This window comes from Chiloscyllium plagiosum, chromosome 3 (genome assembly GCF_004010195.1).
Source record: "Chiloscyllium plagiosum isolate BGI_BamShark_2017 chromosome 3, ASM401019v2, whole genome shotgun sequence".
In the NCBI taxonomy this organism is placed as follows: Eukaryota; Metazoa; Chordata; class Chondrichthyes; order Orectolobiformes; family Hemiscylliidae; genus Chiloscyllium; species Chiloscyllium plagiosum.
In genome coordinates this window covers 52,945,387-52,965,573 of record NC_057712.1, presented here as the reverse complement: position 1 = coordinate 52,965,573, position 20,187 = coordinate 52,945,387, and the positions used below count along the sequence as shown (strand labels likewise).

The following is a 20,187-nucleotide window of genomic DNA, read 5'->3' as shown; positions in this document are numbered from 1 at the left end:
TTGGTTGCCATACTATAGGAAGGATGTGGAGACACTGGAACGGGTGCAGAGGAGGTTTACCAGGATGTTGCCTGGTATGGTAGGAAGATCTTATGAGGAAAGGCTGAGGCACCTGGGGTTGTTTTCATTGGAGAAAAGAAGGTTTAGGGGTGACTTGATAGAGGTGTACAAGATGATTAGGGGTTTAAATAGGGTTGACAGTGAGAATCTTTTTCCACATATGGAGGCAGCTATTACAAGGGGGCATAGCTTTAAATTATAGGACAGATGTTAAGGGTAGGTTCTTTACTCAGCGAGTCGTGAGTTCATGGAATACCCTGCCAGTAGCAGTGGTGGACTCTCTCTCATTATGTGCATTGGATAGGCATATGGAGGACAGTGGGCTAGTGTAGATTAGGTGGGCTTGGATCGGCACAACATTGAGAGCCGAAGGGTACTGCGATGTATTCTTCTCTCTATGAATGATTCATTCAATGCATCAAACTTTAATCATTAATTAAATGAACCAAACTTCATTAACTGTGAAACATTCATTCACTCAATGAATCAAGCCACATTCATTTATTCAGTGAATCAAACATGAGGCATACATCAAATCAATTAAACTGTCTTAATTCATTCAATGAATCTACGTCATTCATTCAGCATAGAAAAGTAAACTCATTCGTTCAACAGATCAAACTGCTTTCATTCATTAAAGGAATACAAAAAGCATAATGCCTTCAAGCAATGAGTCAAAGGCAATAAATCATTCAATGAATCAAGTAGCATTCATTCGATCAATGAAACAGATTGCTTTTTGTCATTCAATGACGAAACTCCACTCAATTATTCAATGAAACCAGCTACATTCATTCATTCAATGAATCAAATAAATTCGTTTCATTTAGTACATAGTACAGTGCGCTCATTTATTCAAGGCATCAAACTTTATTCATTTTTTAAATGAACTAAACTTCATTCATTCATTCAATGTCACATTGCATTTATACAATCAATCAAACTGCATTCAGTCATTCAAAAGAACAAACTTCATTCGTTCATTGAATACATCAAACTTTATTCATTCGTGAAATGAACCATACTTCCTTCCTTCATGCAAACAATCAAATGACACTTATTCATTAAATGAATCCAACTTCTTTCAGTTATTCAATCAAATGACATTCAATGAATCAATCTGCAATTATTCGTTCTATGAACCAAGTAGCATTCATTCATTCATTCGTTCAATGAAACAGATTGCTTTTTGTCATTCAATGAATGAAACTCCACTCAATTATTCAATGAAACCAGCCACATTCATTCATTCAGTGAATCAAACTTCATTTGTTCATTTAGTACATTAAAACTGCGCTCATTCATTCAAGGCATCAAACTTTATTCATTTTTTAAATGAACTAAACTTCATTCATTCAGTGTCACATGGTATTTATACAATCAATCAAACTGCATTCAATCATTCATTCATTCATTCAATAAGCCAAATTGCATTTATTCATTCAGTGAAACAAACTCCTCTTATTCATGCAATGAGTCAAGCACTTATTCATTTAATGATTTTGAACTCCACGCATTCGTTCAATGAAACATGATATGCCAAACCAAATTTAATTCAGTATATAAAACTGCATTCATTCAACCAAACTTTATTCATTCATTAAGTGAACGTCACATCATTCTGTCATTTAATGCAACAAACGGCACTTATTAATGCAATGAATCACAATGCATTCATTTATTCAATGGCTCAAACTTCATTTGTTCATTCAATGTTTCAATCTTCATTTATTCAATGAATCATGACGTAAACTGCAGTTTATCAAATGTCAATGATACATTACAGTCAATTAATTAAGCAATATTGGTAATTTGCACACAAGCCCAATGCTTCATTCATCCATTCCATGCATCAAAGGGCATTCAATATATGAAAGAATCAAACAACATTCGTTCATTGAAGGAACCAAGCCCCCAAAAATACATTCAATGTTTCAAGCTATGAATCATTCTATGAATCTAGCTTCATTCATCCATTCTATGAAGTTTGATTCAATGAATGTATGAATGTTGCTGGTTTCATTGAATAATTGAGTGGAGTTTCATTCATTGAATGACAAAGAGCAATCTGTTTCATTGCACGAATGAATGCTACTTGATTCATTGAATGATTCTTTGCATGAAGGCATGATGCTTTTTGTTTTCTTTTAATGAATGAAAGCAGTTTGATCTGTTGAACGAATGAGCTTACTTTTCTATGCTGACTTAGATTCATTGAATGAATTAAGGCAGTTTAATTGATTTGACGTATGCCTCATGTTTGATTCACTGAACGAATGAATGTGGATTGATTCATTTAATTAATGAATGAGTAAATGCAGTTTGGTTCATTTAATTAATGATTAAAGTTTGAATGAAACACATCAGTTTGGTGAAAAGAATTAACTAATGACGATTGATTCATTGAATGTTTGAATGTAATTTGAATGCATGTATGATTCATTGATTGAATGTTGTTCGATTGATGCCTTTTATATAAATGAATGGAGTTTGACTCATTTGACACCCATTTAATGCACTTTATTTATGATCGATGTTTGATTCACTGAATGAGTAAATGCAGTTTGGTTCATTGTATGAATGCAGTTTGATTCATAGAATGGATGAATGAAGCTGGATTCATAGAATGAACAATTGAAGCTTGAAACATTGAATGTATTTTTGGGGCTTGGTTCTTTCAATGAACGAATGCTGTTTGATTCATTCATGTGTTGAAAGCCCTTTGATACTTGGAATGGATGAATGAAGCTTCATTCACTGAATCGAAGCATCGGTGCGAATTACCGATATTGTTTAATTCATTGATTGTAATGTATGATTGACATTTCATGCACTGCAGTTTACGTCATTGAATGAATGATGCTTGAAACATTGAATGTAGAAGTGGAGTTTGATCCATTGAATAAATGAATGCATTGTGATTCATTGCATTAACATGCTGTTTGTTACATTAAATGACAGAATGATGTGATGTTCAGTTAATGAATGATTAAAGTTTGGTTGAATGAAGTTTTATATACTGAAAGAAACAATGGCGTGTAATTTATTGAATGAATGAATGTGGTTCAATTCATTTAATTAGGACTGACATTTGATTCACTGAATGAGGGTGGGTTAATTCATTTCATGTAAAACTGACATTTGATAATTTGAATGAATAAATGTGGTTTGGTTTGACATATCAATGAATGCAGTTTGTTTCATTGAATGAATGAAGCTTGATTCATTGAATGAATGCGTGGAGCTCAAAATCATTGAATGAATGAATTGTACTTGACTCATTGCATGAATGAGAGGAGTTTGATTCTATGAATGAATAATTGCAGATTATTTCAATGAATAAAGTTGGGTTCATTTAATGAATGAGTGTCATTTGACTGTTTGCATGAAGGTAGGAAGTATGGTTCATTTCACGAAAGAATTAAGTTTGATGTATTCAATGAACGGATGAAGTTTGATCGTTTGAATGAATGAATGCAGTTTGATTGTATCAATGCCATGTGACATTGAATGAATTAAGTTTAGTTCATTTAAAAAAGCATTTAATGTACTAAATGAACGAATGAAGTTTGATTCAATGAATGGAGTTTCATTCATTGAATGACAAAAAGTAATCTTTTTCATTGAACGAATTTTGACATTTGATTCACTGCATTTTCATTGAATGATTTATTGCCTTTGATTTATTGCATGAAGGCATAATGCTTTTTGTTTACTTTTAATGATCTGCAGTTTGATCTGTTGAACGAATGAGCTTACTTTTCTATGCTGAATGAATAGATTCATTGAATGAATTAAGGCAGTTTAATTGATTTAACGTATGCCTCATGTTTTATTCGCTGAATGAATGAATGTGGATTGATTCATTTAATGAATGAATGTTCAGTTTGGTTCATTTAATTAATGTTTAAAGTTTGATGCATCCAATGAATCACACCAGTTTGATGAAAAGAATTAGATTCATTGCATGTACAAAAATACAGTTTGATTGAATCAATGCAGTTTGATTCATTTGACATATAAATGGAGCTCCACTAAATGCACTGTATTTACATTCGATGTTTGATTCACTGAATAAGTTTGGTTCATTGTATGAATAAATGAATGCAGTTTGATTCGTAGAATGGATGAGTGAAGCTGGATTGAAGCTTGAAACATTGAATGTATTTTGGGGCTTGGTTCATTCAATGCTGTTTGACTCATTCATGTATTGAATGCTCTTTGATACATGGAATGGATGAATGAACAAGTTTTTGTTGCAAATGTTTCGTCCCCTAGGTGCTTTGGAAACTCCTCTGAAGCGCTTCTGTGGTGTTTCCTCCGGCATTTATAGTGGCCTGTCCCTGCCGCTTCCGGTTGTCAGTTTCAGCTGTCTGCTGTATTGGGCCCAGGTATGTTTGTTGATGGAGTTTGTGGATGAGTGTTTCTAGGAATTCCCTGGCTGTTCTTTGTTTAGCTTGCCCTATAATGGTAATGTTGTCCCAGTCAAATTCATGTTGCTTGTCGTCTGCGTGTGTGGCAACTTGGTCGTGTCGTTTCGTGGCTAGGTGATGTTCATGGATGCGGATCGTTAGCTGTCTTCCTGTTTGTCCTATATAGTGTTTTGTGCAGTCCTTGCATGGGATTTTGTACACTAGTTTTGCTCATGCTGGGTATAGGGTCCTTCGTTTTGGTGAGTTGTCTGAAACACTAAATGAATGCATTGTGATTCATTGCATTAATAAGTGCTGTTTGTTACGTTAAATGATAGAATGATGTGACGTTCACTTAATGAATGACTAAGTGAACGAGTCATTCACTTTGGTTGAATGAGTGCAGTTTTATATACTGAATGAAACAATGACGTGTAATTTATTGAATGAATGAATGTAGTTCAATTCATTTAATTATGACTGAATGAAGGTGATTTGATTCACTGAATGAAGGTGAAACTGACATTTACATTTCATGTAAAACTGACATTTTATAATTTGTTTTATAATGCAGTTTGTTTCATTAAATGAATGAATGAATGAAGCTTGATTCATTGAATGAATGAGTGGAGTTCAAAATCATTGAATGAATAAGTTGTGCTTGAATGAGAGGAGTTTGATTCACTGAATGAATAATTGCAGAAGTTGGGTTCATTTAATGAATGAGTGTCATTTGACTGTAGGAAGTATGGTTCATTTCATGAAAGAATTAAGTTTGATGTATTCAATGAACGGATGAAGTTTGATCATTTGAATGAATGAATGCAGTTTGATTGTATAAATGCCATGTGACATTGAATGAATTAAGTTTAGTTCATTTAAAAAATGAATAAAGTTTGATGCATTTAATGCACTAAATGAACGAATGAATGTAGGTGGTTTCATTGAATAATTGAGTGGAGTTTCAGTCATTGAATGACAAAAAGCATTCTTTTTCATTGAATGAATTTTGACATTTGAGTCACTGCTACTTGATTCATTGAATCAATTTATTGCCTTTGATTCATCATGAAGGCATGATGCTCTCTGTTTTCTTTTAATGAATGAAAGTAGTTTGATCTGTTGAACGAATGAGCTTACTTTTCTATGCTGAATGAATGACTTAGATTCATTGAATGAATTAAGGCAGTTTAATTGATTTGACGTATGCCTCATGTTTGATGAATGAAATGTGGATTGATTCATTTAATGAATGAATGTCACTCATTTAGTCATTTAATTAATGATTAAAGTTTGATGCATCCAATGAATCACACCAGTTTGATGAAAAGAATGAACTAATGACGATTGATTCATTGAATGTTTGAATACAATTAGATTTATTGCATATATAAAAATACAGTTTGATTCATTGAATGTTGTTTGATTCATGTCTTTTTTAAAAATGAATGCAGTTTGATTCATTCAAGTGTAAATGCACTTTATTTACATTCGATGTTTGATTCACCGAATAAATGAATGCAGTTTGATTCGTAGAATGGATGAGTGAAGCTGGATTCATAGAATGAACAATTGAAGCTTGAAACATTTTTGGGGCTTGGTTCATTCAATGAACGAATGCTGTTCGACTCATTCATGTATTGAATGCCCTTTGATACATGAAGCTTGATTCACTGAATCACATGGGTGAGAATTACTGATATTGTTTAATTTATTGACTGTAATGTATGATTGAAATTTGATTCACTGTAATTGCATGAATAAAGCTTGATTCATTGAATGAATGAAGATTGAAACATTGAATGAATAAGTGGAGGTTGATCCATTGAATAAATTCAATAAGTGCTGCTTGTTACATTAAATGACAGAATAATGTGACGTTCACTTAAAGAATGAATAAAGTTTGGTTGAATGACTGCAGTTGTATATACTGAATGAATGAATGCAGTTTGAATGATTGTATAAATGACGTGTAATTTATTGAATGAATGAATGTGGTTCAATTCATTTAATTATTGACTGACATTTGATTGACTGAATGAAGGTAGGTTAATTCATTGAATGGAAATCTGACATTGGATAATTTGAATGAATAAATGTGGTTTGGTTTGGAATATCAAACCACATGAATGCAGTTTGTTTCATTGAATGAATGAGTGGAGTTCAAAATCATTGAACTCCACAATACGTTGTGGTTGACTCATTGCATGAATGAGAGGAGTTTGATTCATGGAAAGAATAATTGCAGATTGATTGAGTGTCATTTGATTAATTGAATAACTGAAAGTAGTTGGGTGCATTTAATGAGAGTCATTTGATTGTTTGCATGAAGGAAGGAACTATGGTTCATTTCACGAATGCATGAAGTTAGGTGTATTCAATGAATGAATGAAGTTTGATCAACCTCATTTGAATGAATGAATGAAGTTTGAATGATTGTATAAATATCATATGACATTGAATAATTGGGAATCTGGATCTAAATCTGTGCTTTGGGCTTGAGCGGCCAGGACCAGATACAGAATACTGCATGTTGAAGCTAATCAAATTTTAGGTGTGGTAGGTGTGGTAGTCACATGGTTTCTTCATAGCATTGCCAACTGAAGTTGGACATATTCCTGCAGATTTAATCACATGATCTTTTAGTGCAAAAATACTTTCAACTTCATTTAAAAAATGAATAAAGTTTGATGCATTGAATGAATGAGCGCAGTATTAATGTACTAAATGAAGTTTGATTCATTGAATGAATGAATGTGGCTGGTATCATTGAATAATTGAGTGGAGTTTCATTCATTGAATGACAAAAAGCAATCTGTTTCATTGAACGAATGAATGCTACTTGATTCATTAAATGATTTATTGCCTTTGATTCATTGAATGAAGGCATGATGTCTTTTTTCATTTAATGAATGAAAGCAGTTTGATCTGTTGAACGAATGAGTTAACTTTTCTACTCATTGAATGAATTAAGACAGTTCTATTGATTTGATGATTGCCTCATGTTTGATTCATTGAATAAATGTATGTGGCTTGATTCATTGAATGAATGTCACTCAGTTAATGAAGTTTGGTTCATTTAATTAATGATTAAAGTTTGAATGAAACACATCAGTTTGGTGAAAAGAATGAACTAATGACATTCTGCATTCATTTGGTTTGATATTCATTGAATGTTTGAATGTAATAAGAATGCAGTTTGATTCATTGAATGTTGTTCGATTCATGCCTTTTATAAAAATGAATGGAGTTTGACTCATTTGACACCCAAATGGAGCTTTATTTAATGCACTTTATTTATGATCGATGTTTGATTCACTGAATGAGTAAATGCAGTTTGGTTCATTGTATGAATGTTGTTTGATTCATAGAATGGATGAAGGAAGCTGGATTCATAGAATGAACAATTGAAGCTTCAAACATTGAATGTATTTTTGGGGCTTGGTTCTTTCAATGAACGAATGCTGTTTGATTCATTCATATATTGAATGCACTTTGATGCATGGAATGGATGAATGAAGCTTCATTCACTGAATCCAAGCACTGAGCTTGTGTGTGAATTACCGATATTGTTTAATTCATTGACTGTAATGTATGATTGACATTTGATGTACTGCAGTTTACATCATTGCATGAATAAAGCTTGATTCATTGAATGAATGAAGATTGAAACATTGAATGAAGAAGTGGAGTTTGATCCATTGAATAAATGAATGCATTGTGATTCATTGCATTAATAAGTGCTGTTTGTTACATTAAATGACAGAATGATGTGACGTTCACTTAATGAATGATTAAAGTTTGGTTGAATGAGTGCAGTTTTATATACTGATTGATTCAATGGCCTGTAATTTAATGAATGAATTGAATGTGGTTCAATTCATTTAATTATGACTGACATTTGATTCACTGAATGAAGGTGGGTTTATTCATTTCATGTAAAACTGACATTTTATAATTTGAATGAATAAATGTGGTTTGGTTTTACATATCAATGAATGCAGTTTGTTTCATTGAATGAATGAATGAATGAAGCTTGATTCATTGAGTGGAGTTCAAAATCATTAAATCCATTGAATAAATGAATGCATTGTGATTCATTGCATTAATAAGTGCTGTTTGTTACATTAAATGACAGAATAATGTGATGTTCACTTAATGAATGAATAAACTTTGGTTGAATGAGTGCAGTTTTATATATGGTGCAGTTGAATGAAACAGTGGTGTAATTTATTGAATGAATGAATGTGGTTCAATTCATTTAATTGTTGACTGTAATTTGATTGACTGAATGAAGGTAGGTTAATTCATTTAATGTACAACTGACATTACGAATGATAATTTGAATGAATAAATGTGGTTTGAATGCCCTTCAATGAATGCAGTTTGTTTCATTGAATGAATGAATGAAGCTTGACTCATGGAATGAATGAGTGGAGTTCAAAATCATTGAATGAATAAGCTGTGCTTGACTCATTGCATGAATGAGAGGAGTTTGATTCATTGAATGAATAATTGCAGTTTGATTCATTGAATGAATGAATGAATTTGATTAATTGATAGAAGTTGTGTTCATTTAATGAATGAATGTCATTTGATTGTTTGCAAGAAAGTATAAAGTTTGATGTATTCAATGAATGAATGTTTATCCTTTGAGTTTTATCCTGCAGTTTGTGACATTGTTTCATTGATTGAATGCATGCAATTCAATGAACGAATGAATGCAGTTTGAATCGTTGATTAATGGATTCATTAAATGAATCAGTTAAGTTTGTTTAAATATCGTTTGAAAGAATATCGTTTGATTCATTGAATGAATGAGTTAAGGTAGAGACTAGATTAGATTAGATTAGATTACTTACAGTGTGGAAACAGGCCCTTCGGCCCAACAAGTCCACACCGACCCGCCGAAGCGCAACCCACCCATACCCCTACCTTTACCCCTTTAACCTAACACTACGGGCAATTTAGCATGGCCAATTCACCTGACCCGCACATCTTTGGACTGTGGGAGGAAACCGGAGCACCCGGAGGAAACCCACGCAGACACGGGGAGAATGTGCAAACTCCACACAGTCAGTCGCCTGAGTCGGGAATTGAACCCGGGTCTACAGGCGCTGTGAGGCAGCAGTGCTAACCACTGGGCCACCGTGCCGCCCATTTTAACGTTGAATGAAAGAGAGAAGCTCTACTCGTTCAGTATGTTTGAACACGTTCAGTATGTTTCATCGACTGAGTGCAGTTTGTGTCAGCAAATGAATGAGTGCAATTTGATCAATTGAATGAGTGCAATTTAAATGTATCAGTTACATTTGTTTCATTGAATGAATTGCTGCAGTTTGATTCATTGAATGAATGAGTTTCTTGTTCCAATGAAATGTTTAATAACGTTTGATACATTGAATGAATGATTAACGGTAGATACAATGGATGAATGAATGCATTTAATAACGTTTGATACATTGAACGAATGATACTCATTGAATTAACACTTCCAGTTTGTTTCATTGAATGATTGAGTGCAGTTTGATTCATTGAACGAATGAATGCAGTTTGATTCATTGAATGCATGTGTTATTTCATTATATTTAATTAATATTTGATTCACTGAATGAGTGAATGAAGTTCGAGTTAAGCTCGAACTATTGGGAGAAGCTGTAATAATTGAGTTAGCACGTGTTTATTTTGTTAATCAATAAATCAAACATTATTCATTAATTCAATGGAACAAACTGAACTAATTCATTGTCCCAAAACCCATTCTTTAAGTTTAATGAATCAAACTGCATTCTTTAGGTTCAATGAATCAAATTGCATTCTTTCATTCAAAGAAACAAACTGCATGTGTTAATTCAATGAATACAGCTTCTCTCAGTCATTGAATATCTCGAACTTAACTCAGGTCAAGCAGAATCGAGGTGCAGGAAAAATCGACGGTTCGGGTAAAAGTCCTTCATCAGGAATGTGGCTCGCAACCTCGGGAGTGGAGACATGAATGGAAGGGGGGTTGGGGCTGGGGGATGGTAGCTGAGAGTGCGATGGAGGTGGGGGTAAAGGTCAGAGAGGAGGATGGAGCGGATAGGTGGGAAGGAAGGACAAGTCATGAGGGTGGTGCTGTGTTGGAAAGTTGGAACTGGGGGGGAGAGGAAATGGTGAAATCCACATTGATGCCATGGAGTTGGAGGGCCCCGAGGCAGAAGACATCAGATGGCCCCCTGCTTTAAAGACTACAATTTGCCCTCCCACATGACTAATGATGCCCTGCAGTGAACCTCATCAACATTCCATACCTCTGCCCTTTAACCCCACCCCTCCAACCACAACAAGGACAGAACCCCCACCGAGTCCTCAACTTCCACCCCATCAACCTTTGTATACATCACATCATCCTCTGCCATTTCTGCCATCTACAAATGGACCCCACCACCAGAGATATATTTCCCTCCCCACTCCCCATGCTTTCCATGAAGACTATTCCTTCCACGACTACCTCGTCAGGTCCACACCCACCCCTCCCCCAACAAACTACTTTTCCTTTCTGACATCTTCCCCTGCCACCGCAGGAATTGCGAACCCCTCACCCCAAGGCCCCAAAGAAGCCTTCCACCTCCATCCAAGGCCCCAAAGAAGCCTTCCACATCCATCAAAGTTTCACCTGCACTTTCATACATCATTTTACTGTATCCATTGCTCCCAATGTGGTCTCCTCTACACTGGGGAGGCAGGACGCCTACTCGCAGAGCGCTTCAGAGAACATCTCCGGGATACCCGCACCAATCAACCCCATGACCACGTCAACTCCCCCTCCAATTCTGCTGAGGACATGCAGGTCCTAGGCCATCTTCCACCTCAGGATCCTCCAACCCTATGGCATCAGTGTGGATTTCACCAGCTTTCTCATTTCCCCTCCCCCAATCATACCCCACTTCCAACCTTCCAGCTTTGCACCACCCTCATGACCTGTCCTATCCATCTTCCTTCCCACCTTTCTGCTCCTTCCTCCTCTCTGACCTATTGCTTTTAATAAAAGCACCACTCTCTTCTTTCAGCTGGCCTTTCTACTTTGAAGATTGCTAACTTTTTAAGTACAAGCCCTCTCTAATTTCATCACTGCTGCCTCTTCCTCTGCTGATACATCAGAATTATTCTCTTCTCAAGTGAATTGCTCTCATTCAGCCATGCCCTCAGTCTCCACACAACACTCTCTATCTTGTGGACACCCATTCTCATGATTGCCTTTTTTCTATTTATAAATATTTTCTAAATAACCTTTTCGAAGATGTTATTACACATCTATGGAATAGTGAAACTTGTAGCTGCGCCTTCTGGCTCACACTATATAACTATGCCACAAAGGCTCCTTCTTTTATTATTTACAAATAACTACTTAGTTAGGTTACCTACTTTCACGTGCTCTCTTTACTCCTGTTCTAGACCTGTTCTATTGCTTTCCAACCTATTACAGTTCAAGGTTAAAGAAGAAAAGAAAAATGTAAAGCTGACATGAAAAGTAAATTTTATTAAACATGTTTACATAACATGAGTCTGAAGTTCATTTAAAAGCACAGGGGAATGTTCAGACAACTGCTGCAGTTAGAAAGGTATTTTCCAATCAGCTGCTTTTGACCATAATAAAGGGATTAGAACCTTGTGAAACCGTAATTCTTCCTGCTCAGCAGGTCAGGTAGTAATCAACCTTTTAGATCCTGTAGGACAACAGATTCAAGAGCTGGCCAATTTAAAGAAGACAATTCACTCTGCACAGGCAGAATAGCTAGAAGTCAATTTTCTGTGTGTACACAATGCCTGTTAAAGCCCCACAAGTAAGAAGTTACTCGAAAATCAACAGGGTTCTTTTCCTGTTCTACATCAGCAGTTACTTTCCAGAAGGTACAAAAATGTTTTCAATACACATTCATCACCAGACCTGAGTCTAGTTCAAATCAGCAAAAATGTTGTTAACATAAATTAATGGCTCTGATTTCTTAGTTATTCCTTTGTATCAATAACAAGCAAACTGTACAAGTACATGCAACATACAAGCTGGTTTAGTGGAGTTAACACACATTAATTAACATCTGCATTGTTCTCTCCCCCCCCCCCCCTTACAAAACGTGCATGCAGCAATTGAACAGTTCCAGAATCATGCTGCTTCACATCAGTGATCTAAAAATCAAAATGGCCTGTTAGAGCAGGAGGCAGAGGAGGACAAAGAAGAGGAGGACAGAGGAATTAGAATCACTGCCTCATGGACATAAATACACATGGGTTTTCAGGTCAATGGAATTTAAGGAAAAAAATGATTTTTTTTTTAAAAAAGCAAATTGAAAGTTTGCTTTTCTTCCAGAAAAAAAATACATCTCACTGTAAAAAAAATCAAGCACTATGCTTGCAGTAATTTCAAAATAATGTAAACTAAAGGCAGATTAAAAAACACCAAGTGTACAGGAAACATCAACTGTAATTTCCAGCGATCATCAAACAACTTGCATCATGCTCTAACTGGGGCAAATCAGTGCCATGTGACACATGATTAGGAAATATCCCAGGTACAGCTCAAACAGCTTATGCTAACTCCATTACTGGACAACACTTTGGGAAGTCAAATATACAAATCTATACAGAAGTTATCTCAATGGTTTGTAATTGTAGGAAGAGAATTGCATTACAAGGAACATGTTAGTGCCACAATCTCTGCGGAGTCTTGATGCTTTGAACAGTCCCCAGGCCTGATTGCAGTTTCAAATTTTTTTTCATGCAAAACATCAGAAAACATGAAAAATCCATAATGCAAACATGAGCTTGTTTTACAAAAGAAAAAATGGCAAAATGTGTGGCAAATGGGAAACAACACTTGAGAGCCTTTGTTAAGAAATATGATAGGCATTGCTCAAATCTGAACCTCAATATTTTTGAGTATTTCTCTTCTATATCTAACTCACAATAAATTTGATGAAGTTAACTGGGAACCAGTAATGTCGAAACACTCCACCAAAGCCTGTGGCTGTTGAACACCCTCTGGTGAGGCTCGCAAAGATATGCAGTAACCTTTTAATAGAAGGTCTCTGTCAGCATCAGGGTGGGGTGGGGTAGGGAGGTGGTTAGCTCGAGTCCATTACAATAGACAGTGTAATGGTGAAGAAACATGTGCAGAGAATGTGCAGTGTAAGGTAGCACTGTTTATAGTTTCTACAGAACCATGAATAAACAACTCCATCCTTTTTTTTCAGACTGATGTTTCTCCATTCTGTTGTTACATACTCGAAATATTGAACTTGTTAAAATTCACATCTCTGGTCTCATTCATTTAGTCTCTAACACAATATATAAGTTTCCACTTAGCATTTAATGTAGTGTGTTTTTGCCAATTCATGCCAGCATACATATATAAATACATACACACATATGTACTTTGTTTTAGGATTTATGAAGCCCTATTTTTTTTTGAAACAGTACTATTGGCAAAACAAGTGTGATTGTCTGGCTCCAGCAGTGATATTTGTGGTCAGCTTCTGCTTTTTGTCCTGTTGGTGACCTCGTAGTTCATTATGACCTTATACAGGGAGGTCCAGTCGAACTCTCAAGAGATGATTGGGAAGCTCTGCGAGTAAGGGGAGTCAAGGTGGGCTCCACCAATGAAGATGTTGGGAACAGTTTGTACCAACCAATCACCATGCTGGATAGATCAAGCTCTTCCAGGAGAATTTGTACCACTCCCATAAAACATTTGTGGTCCATTCTGCCATAATCTCCCCAGACTATCACCTACAAAACAGGAGAGACAAGTCAGATATGTACTTGAATAACTGTGATATAGCAAACTTATGATCTTGTTGTCAGAGGTTTGGTGTCCATTAAAACAACTTCAAGTGTGTCTGTGATTCGAGTACCAAGATGGAATTTCAACAGTTTAATTTACTGTTAGTGTGCCTCGAATTGTTACCACCAATGCAAATGGTCCAGAAGCATTTTTTAAAGGAGCCTTACATAACCCATTCCAATTACAAATACAAGTATCCACTAAAAATGGGACTACAGCTAAATATTGATCATTTCAAAAGTTATTTGTTGGAGTGGATGGCTTTAAATTGCTTGTAATGTGCCACAACAGGGTTATAAAGAAACCAGAAAGGGTGAAATAGAGGTTTGGAAGGGAAGGTGGGAGAAGGGAGCAGAAGTATGATGCAATATTGCTCATTTTAAAGAAAAATAAATGTTCTTCTCAGCTTAATGAATTACATTTTGATATTAGTCTGCTGGTAGGAGGAATGCAGGATTTCGAAATGTAATGCAGGAATTAATTACAAACAGTTTAACCTCATTTATATCCTCATTTATAATAGGGGTTCAGTGTCTGCCTCACAGTACCAGAGATCTGTGATTCCAGCCTTGGTGACTTTCTGTGTGAAGTTGCACATTGTCCCTATGTCCGTATGGTTTCCTCTGCATGTTCCAGTCTCCTTCCACAGTTCAAAGATGTGCAGTTTAGGTGGATTGGAAATGCAAATTGCTCATTGTGTCCAGGAATGTGCAGGGTTTTGGATTAGCTATGGGAAATGCTGGATTACAGGGATACAACGGGGGGAAGGTGGTAAGGGATAGGTCTGGGGGAATGCTGTTTATAGGAGAGGCCTAAAGGGTGGAAAGGCCTGCTTCCACAGTAGAGATTTTATGGTATGGAAGAGAAAACAGAATGGAAAGCAAATGATAAAATAGAAACCTACAGGGTAGTCTGTCTAACATCAGTAGTGGAGAAATTACTGTGAACAATTCTGATTGACAGAATTAATCTGCATTTCGAGAGGCAATGTTTTCTTAAGGGGAGGTTGCAACCAATTTTTAAAAGGTCAGCTTTTAACGAGGGCAATGCTTTTTTGTTGTAGGCTACTTTGATTTCAACAAGACCTTTGATGACCTTTGATAATGACTGATAATAGAAGGATCCAAGAAAATTTGGCAAATTGGATCCTCAATTGGCTTGATTGGCAGAAAGCTGAGGGTGATGTTTGAGGGGTGCTTTTCTGACTGGAAGATGGTGTACAGTGGGGTCCCCACTGTACACCATGATTTAGACTTGAATGGTTAATCTGTAATTTTGCAGCTGATACAGAACCTGGTGGTAGGTAGTGAGGAGAATAGCCTTAGCTTACAAGAGAATATAAGATGGGCTCATCATATGGGCTGGTCAGTGGCAAATGGAATTCAATCCAGATAAATTTCAGGTGAAACAGTTGGACAGGACAAACAAAACAAAAGAAAATATAATGAACAATAGAACCCTGAGAGGTACTGAATATCAAGGTGACTTTGGTGTGCATGTAATTTGGTCCCTTAAGTGGATAAAATGGCATTTGGGGATAATTGCTTTTATTCGCCAAGACATAGAGTTTAGGAGCAGGGAGATTATGTTGAAACCATATAAAATCTTAGTTCTGCAAGTACTGTGTGCAGTTCTGAAATCCACAATATAGGAGGATGCGATAGCACTGGAGAGGGTGCAGAGGAGATTTACCAGGATATTACTTGAGCTGGAGAGTAACAAACTGGGGTTCTCTTCCTTAGATCAGAGGGCATTCAAAAGGGACATAACTGAGATGCATGAAATTATGACAGGAATAGATAGGGTAGACAGGAAGTAAGTGGAGATTTCAATGATCAGAGATTGGAACTCATTGCCTATAGGGGTGGTGGAGGCAGAAATCTTCAACAACATATGAAAAGTAATTAAGCATGCGGTGTCCACTGACACCCTGGAGTTGTTCAGGGAGAGGTGGGTGCCGCAGGGAGTGGAGTGCATTATTTCCCCCTCCAAGTCTATTTTGATTTAATCCCTGCCCTCCCCTTCACTGTTTGATCACGAAGCATTGCCCTTTGATGTGAAGGGCATTTCTTGTCATTGGCCACTCAGGTGTTTCCTTTCTTCCCGGTGGCAGAAATTTGAATAAAGATTCGTGCACCTTGTGTCTTTCACTGTGTCTCACACAAAAAAAGAAGTAACTAGATGTGCAGCCACAATGCCATGGCATATTATCCAAATGCTGGCAAATGGGATTAGAATAGCTTGGTGCTTGCTTTTGATCAGTGTGTATGGAAAGCTCGGAAGTTCTTTTCTATGCTGTCAGTCTCTATTGAGTCAGTCTCTATTACTCTGTAATATTTCAGTTAAACTTCTGACTTTGATAACTTTGTGCAATGTACCTATCACTATGGGCAATTTTAGCATGGCCAATTCACCTGACCTGCACATCTTTGGACCATGGGAGGAAACCCACGCAGACACGGGGAGAATGTGCACACTCCACACAGACAGTCGCCCGAGGTTGGAATCGAATCTGGGTCCCTGGCGCTGTGAGGCAACAGTGCTAACCACTGAGCCGCCATAATAATTTGGACAGAAAAAGTGTGCAAAGATATGCACTAGTTCATGATGCCTGTTGAAAAGCTGGGAAAATGTTAAATTATTTTATAAAGAATGTGGTAACTGGAAATTTAGAAAATAACGTCAACATTGGGTAGAGTCAACATAAATTATGAAAGGGAATTCCTGTCTGACAGGCCTTTTAGGACTTTTTTGAGGTGTTTACTTATAGACTACGTAAAGAAGTATGTGATATATTTAATTATCAAATCATTTTTGATAGGATTAGAGATAATGTACTGGTATGGATTGAGAAGTGGTTAATAGACAGAACGCAGATAGTAGAATAAAATCATTATTCACAATCATTGTAAATGACTTGGATGTGGGGACATGTATTATGGATAAATTTGCTGATGACTCAAATGGTGGGAATCTAAGGAGGCTTCAAAAACACTTAGGTAGGTTAATGATTGGGTCAGAGGGTGGCAGATGGAATACAATGTGAATGAGTGATCCTCTTGGGCTGAGAAGACAGAATATTAGACGGTGGGCTCAGTGGTTAGCACTGCTGCCTCACAGCATCAGGGTCTCAGGTTCAATTCCAGCCACGAGTGACTGTCTGTGTGGAGTTTGCACATATTTCCCATGTCTACATGGGTTTCCTCCGGGTGCTCCGATTTCCTCCCACTGTCCAAAGATGGCAGGTCAGGTGAATTGGCCATGCTAAATTGTCCATAGTGTTATGTGCATTAGTCAGAGGGGAAATGGGTCTGGGTGGGTTACTCTTCAGAGGGTTGGTGTGGACTGGTTGGGCCAAATGGCCTGTTTCCACACTCTAATCGAATCATAAAAAAAATCTAATCTAATCAACACATTCAGACTGGTTTGAATGTTTCTTTCACTTTCTAGACTAGATTAGATTCCCTACAGTGTGGGCACAGGCCTTTCAGCCCAACAAATCCACACTGCAGCCCCCCGTCCCTCCCTAACATTAACCCACCCAGATCCATCCTATATTTACCCTTGACTAACGCACATAACACCATGTGGCAATTTATCATGGCCAATTCACCTGAATTGCACACTCTTTGGATTGTAGGAGGAAGCCAGAGCACCCGGAGGAAACCCACGCAGACACAGGGAGAACGTGCAAACTCCACACCAACAGTCGTCCAAGGGAGGAATCGAACCTGGGTCCCTGGTGCTGTGAGGTAGCAGTGCTAACTACTGAGCCACCATGCCACTTCTGATTTCTGTTGATACTTTTACCTGTAAGGCAAATAGAACTGGGTGGATCTTGCAGAGTCATGGAATTGCTTCCAGGTCAGCATGCAAGGTGTCCTTGGCTTCTTTAATAGTCCATAGATCTTTTTGAAAAACGTCTGGATACTTAATTAGTACTTCAGTTAATCAGCCAGTTTATAATCCACAAATGTTGAGCCAATTTAGGTGAACTTTTCTCAAATAATTCCACCCTAACAAGACTGGGCCCAAGCCTTTTTCTGCAATCAGTGGTAACTTCCCACTGATTGCAGCTCCTTCCCATAAGAGACTGGGACTGAAGTTGAACCCTTAATCTGTAATCTGTAAGGACTCCCCGGTATACATCCTCCATCTAAGTCTTGTGCAATCCTAAGAGTTGGAGTCCAGAGCAAATTCTGTCAGACTTGGTTCTGTGATCACTGAAAAAGCCACCTCCATTTGAACCAGGTGACCAGTTAATCAGATGTTTATTTTGATTGGTTCTGATTTGGATGTTACTAAGCAATTTAACTGTTGCAAACCAGATGCTGGTGGTCTTGCCAGTGTATACACTCTCCTTGATACTGATGTATGAGTTGTCTTACTCCATTTAGGTCCAGTGGAACTCTACTGCTGTCTTGAGTCCCCATACCAGCAGCAACTACAATGGCTTGCTGGCTAGGAACTCGAATAAAATTTTAACTGTTTAGTTGAGGGTTGGTTTTGTTTTGGGGTTTGCTGAGAGCTGACCAAGATTCTCTCTGTTCAGGATAGTCCTGAGTGAGACTATGCAATTGCCTACACTCACATGTTATGAAGTTGAAGACATGTACTGTACCTTTAAGAGCAGGTGAATGCTGCTTGGAACTGTGAGCTTACAAGCATCTGTGTGATATGACTAGATGGCTGTCTCAGAATGTACTGGAAATTTGAAAATATGGAACATTTGGCTGTGAAATGGATACCTGAGTTGGTTGCTGTTTTGACAATTCAAATTTAAACAATCAGTTTAAATTATGCCCCAGGATACTAAAACCCAATTGAGTTTCAATTTATTGTTTTGCCAACATTGAACCAATGAGATGATCTGATATTAGGAATGTAAAAATACAGGCATTTTGAAAACTAGACAATGTAACTGCCATCAACACAGGTCCAAGAAATTAGGAAACATATTTGCAATAAAAAAAAGACAACCCAGGGAGATCTTCAGCCAGAAGAAGAATCTTACCAAAAATGATAGCCGCTGTGTGCATTTGAAATTAAGTTGATGAAATTTTAATAAGTGTTACAGAGTTGGAGGCAGGTCGTAAGCAGTTAAGAGAAAGGGGGTTTAGACAACATTAGTTGTTGTTTAATGTTCACTTTTAGAGTTAAAGAATAATTTGATATTACTTTCTTTAAATATTGGAATTTGGGAGTTCTCTGTCATTCATATTCTAACAGATTACGAAGTGAGGTGAGATTTTCTGGGTGTTTGGTTAATTAACAGAAGGGTTCACTGCCATGTTGTAACAAAAGTGGTGTTCTTCAGCATCAGTTGGACTTCCATCTGAATACCCTGCAACTCATATATTACACTTGCCACATCTTCCAATTATAAGGCCAGTTATGGTCCCTGTTTGAAGAGCAACTGAGCACTTTTGCATGGTTACATCACTACGGTTTTGGAGAAAGCATTTCAAATAAACATTCCATTGTTGGCAGGAATGAAGGAATTGCCATCACCCAAATCCATTATACTGAATAATACTGACCTGTAAGACTTTACCCTGTGGGCTTTCTTCAAATAGTAATGATTGTTGATAGAGTGGATCGAGTGTTTTTCGTGCAATTTTTGTCTTCTTTTTGGCTATGCACACACCATTCTCCAACAGGTAGACCTTGACATAAGGAGCTGCAAAAAGATGAAATTAAAATAGATGTGCCTTTAAAAATCATATTCCTCGCTTCATTTGATTGGGTGTTTAGAGTCATAGACATGTATAGCACAGAAACAGTTCCTTCAGACCAACTCATCCATGCTGAACAGATCTTCTAAATTAATCTCATCCCATTTGCAAGCATTCGGCCCATATCCCTCAGAAGACGTCCCATTCATCGACCCATCCA

The 20,187-nt window shown here is 37.0% G+C and overlaps 1 protein-coding gene across 18 annotated transcripts in view; it reads right to left on the bottom strand.

Annotated features, from left to right (window-relative positions):
- Nucleotides 1–11,971: 11,971 nt before the first annotated feature.
- The window catches only part of LOC122543331 (regulating synaptic membrane exocytosis protein 1-like), an 845,124-nt gene continuing 836,908 nt past the window's right edge, over nt 11,972–20,187 (bottom strand). For all 18 annotated transcript variants that reach the window (XM_043681864.1, XM_043681928.1, XM_043681937.1 and 15 more), the window contains 2 exons: nt 19,833–19,972; nt 11,972–14,237 (listed from right to left, as the gene is read on the bottom strand). In XM_043681864.1, the coding sequence (XP_043537799.1) occupies nt 14,019–14,237; nt 19,833–19,972 (359 nt within the window). In that variant the 3' untranslated portion in view covers nt 11,972–14,018. The remainder of the gene's footprint in view (nt 14,238–19,832; nt 19,973–20,187) is intronic.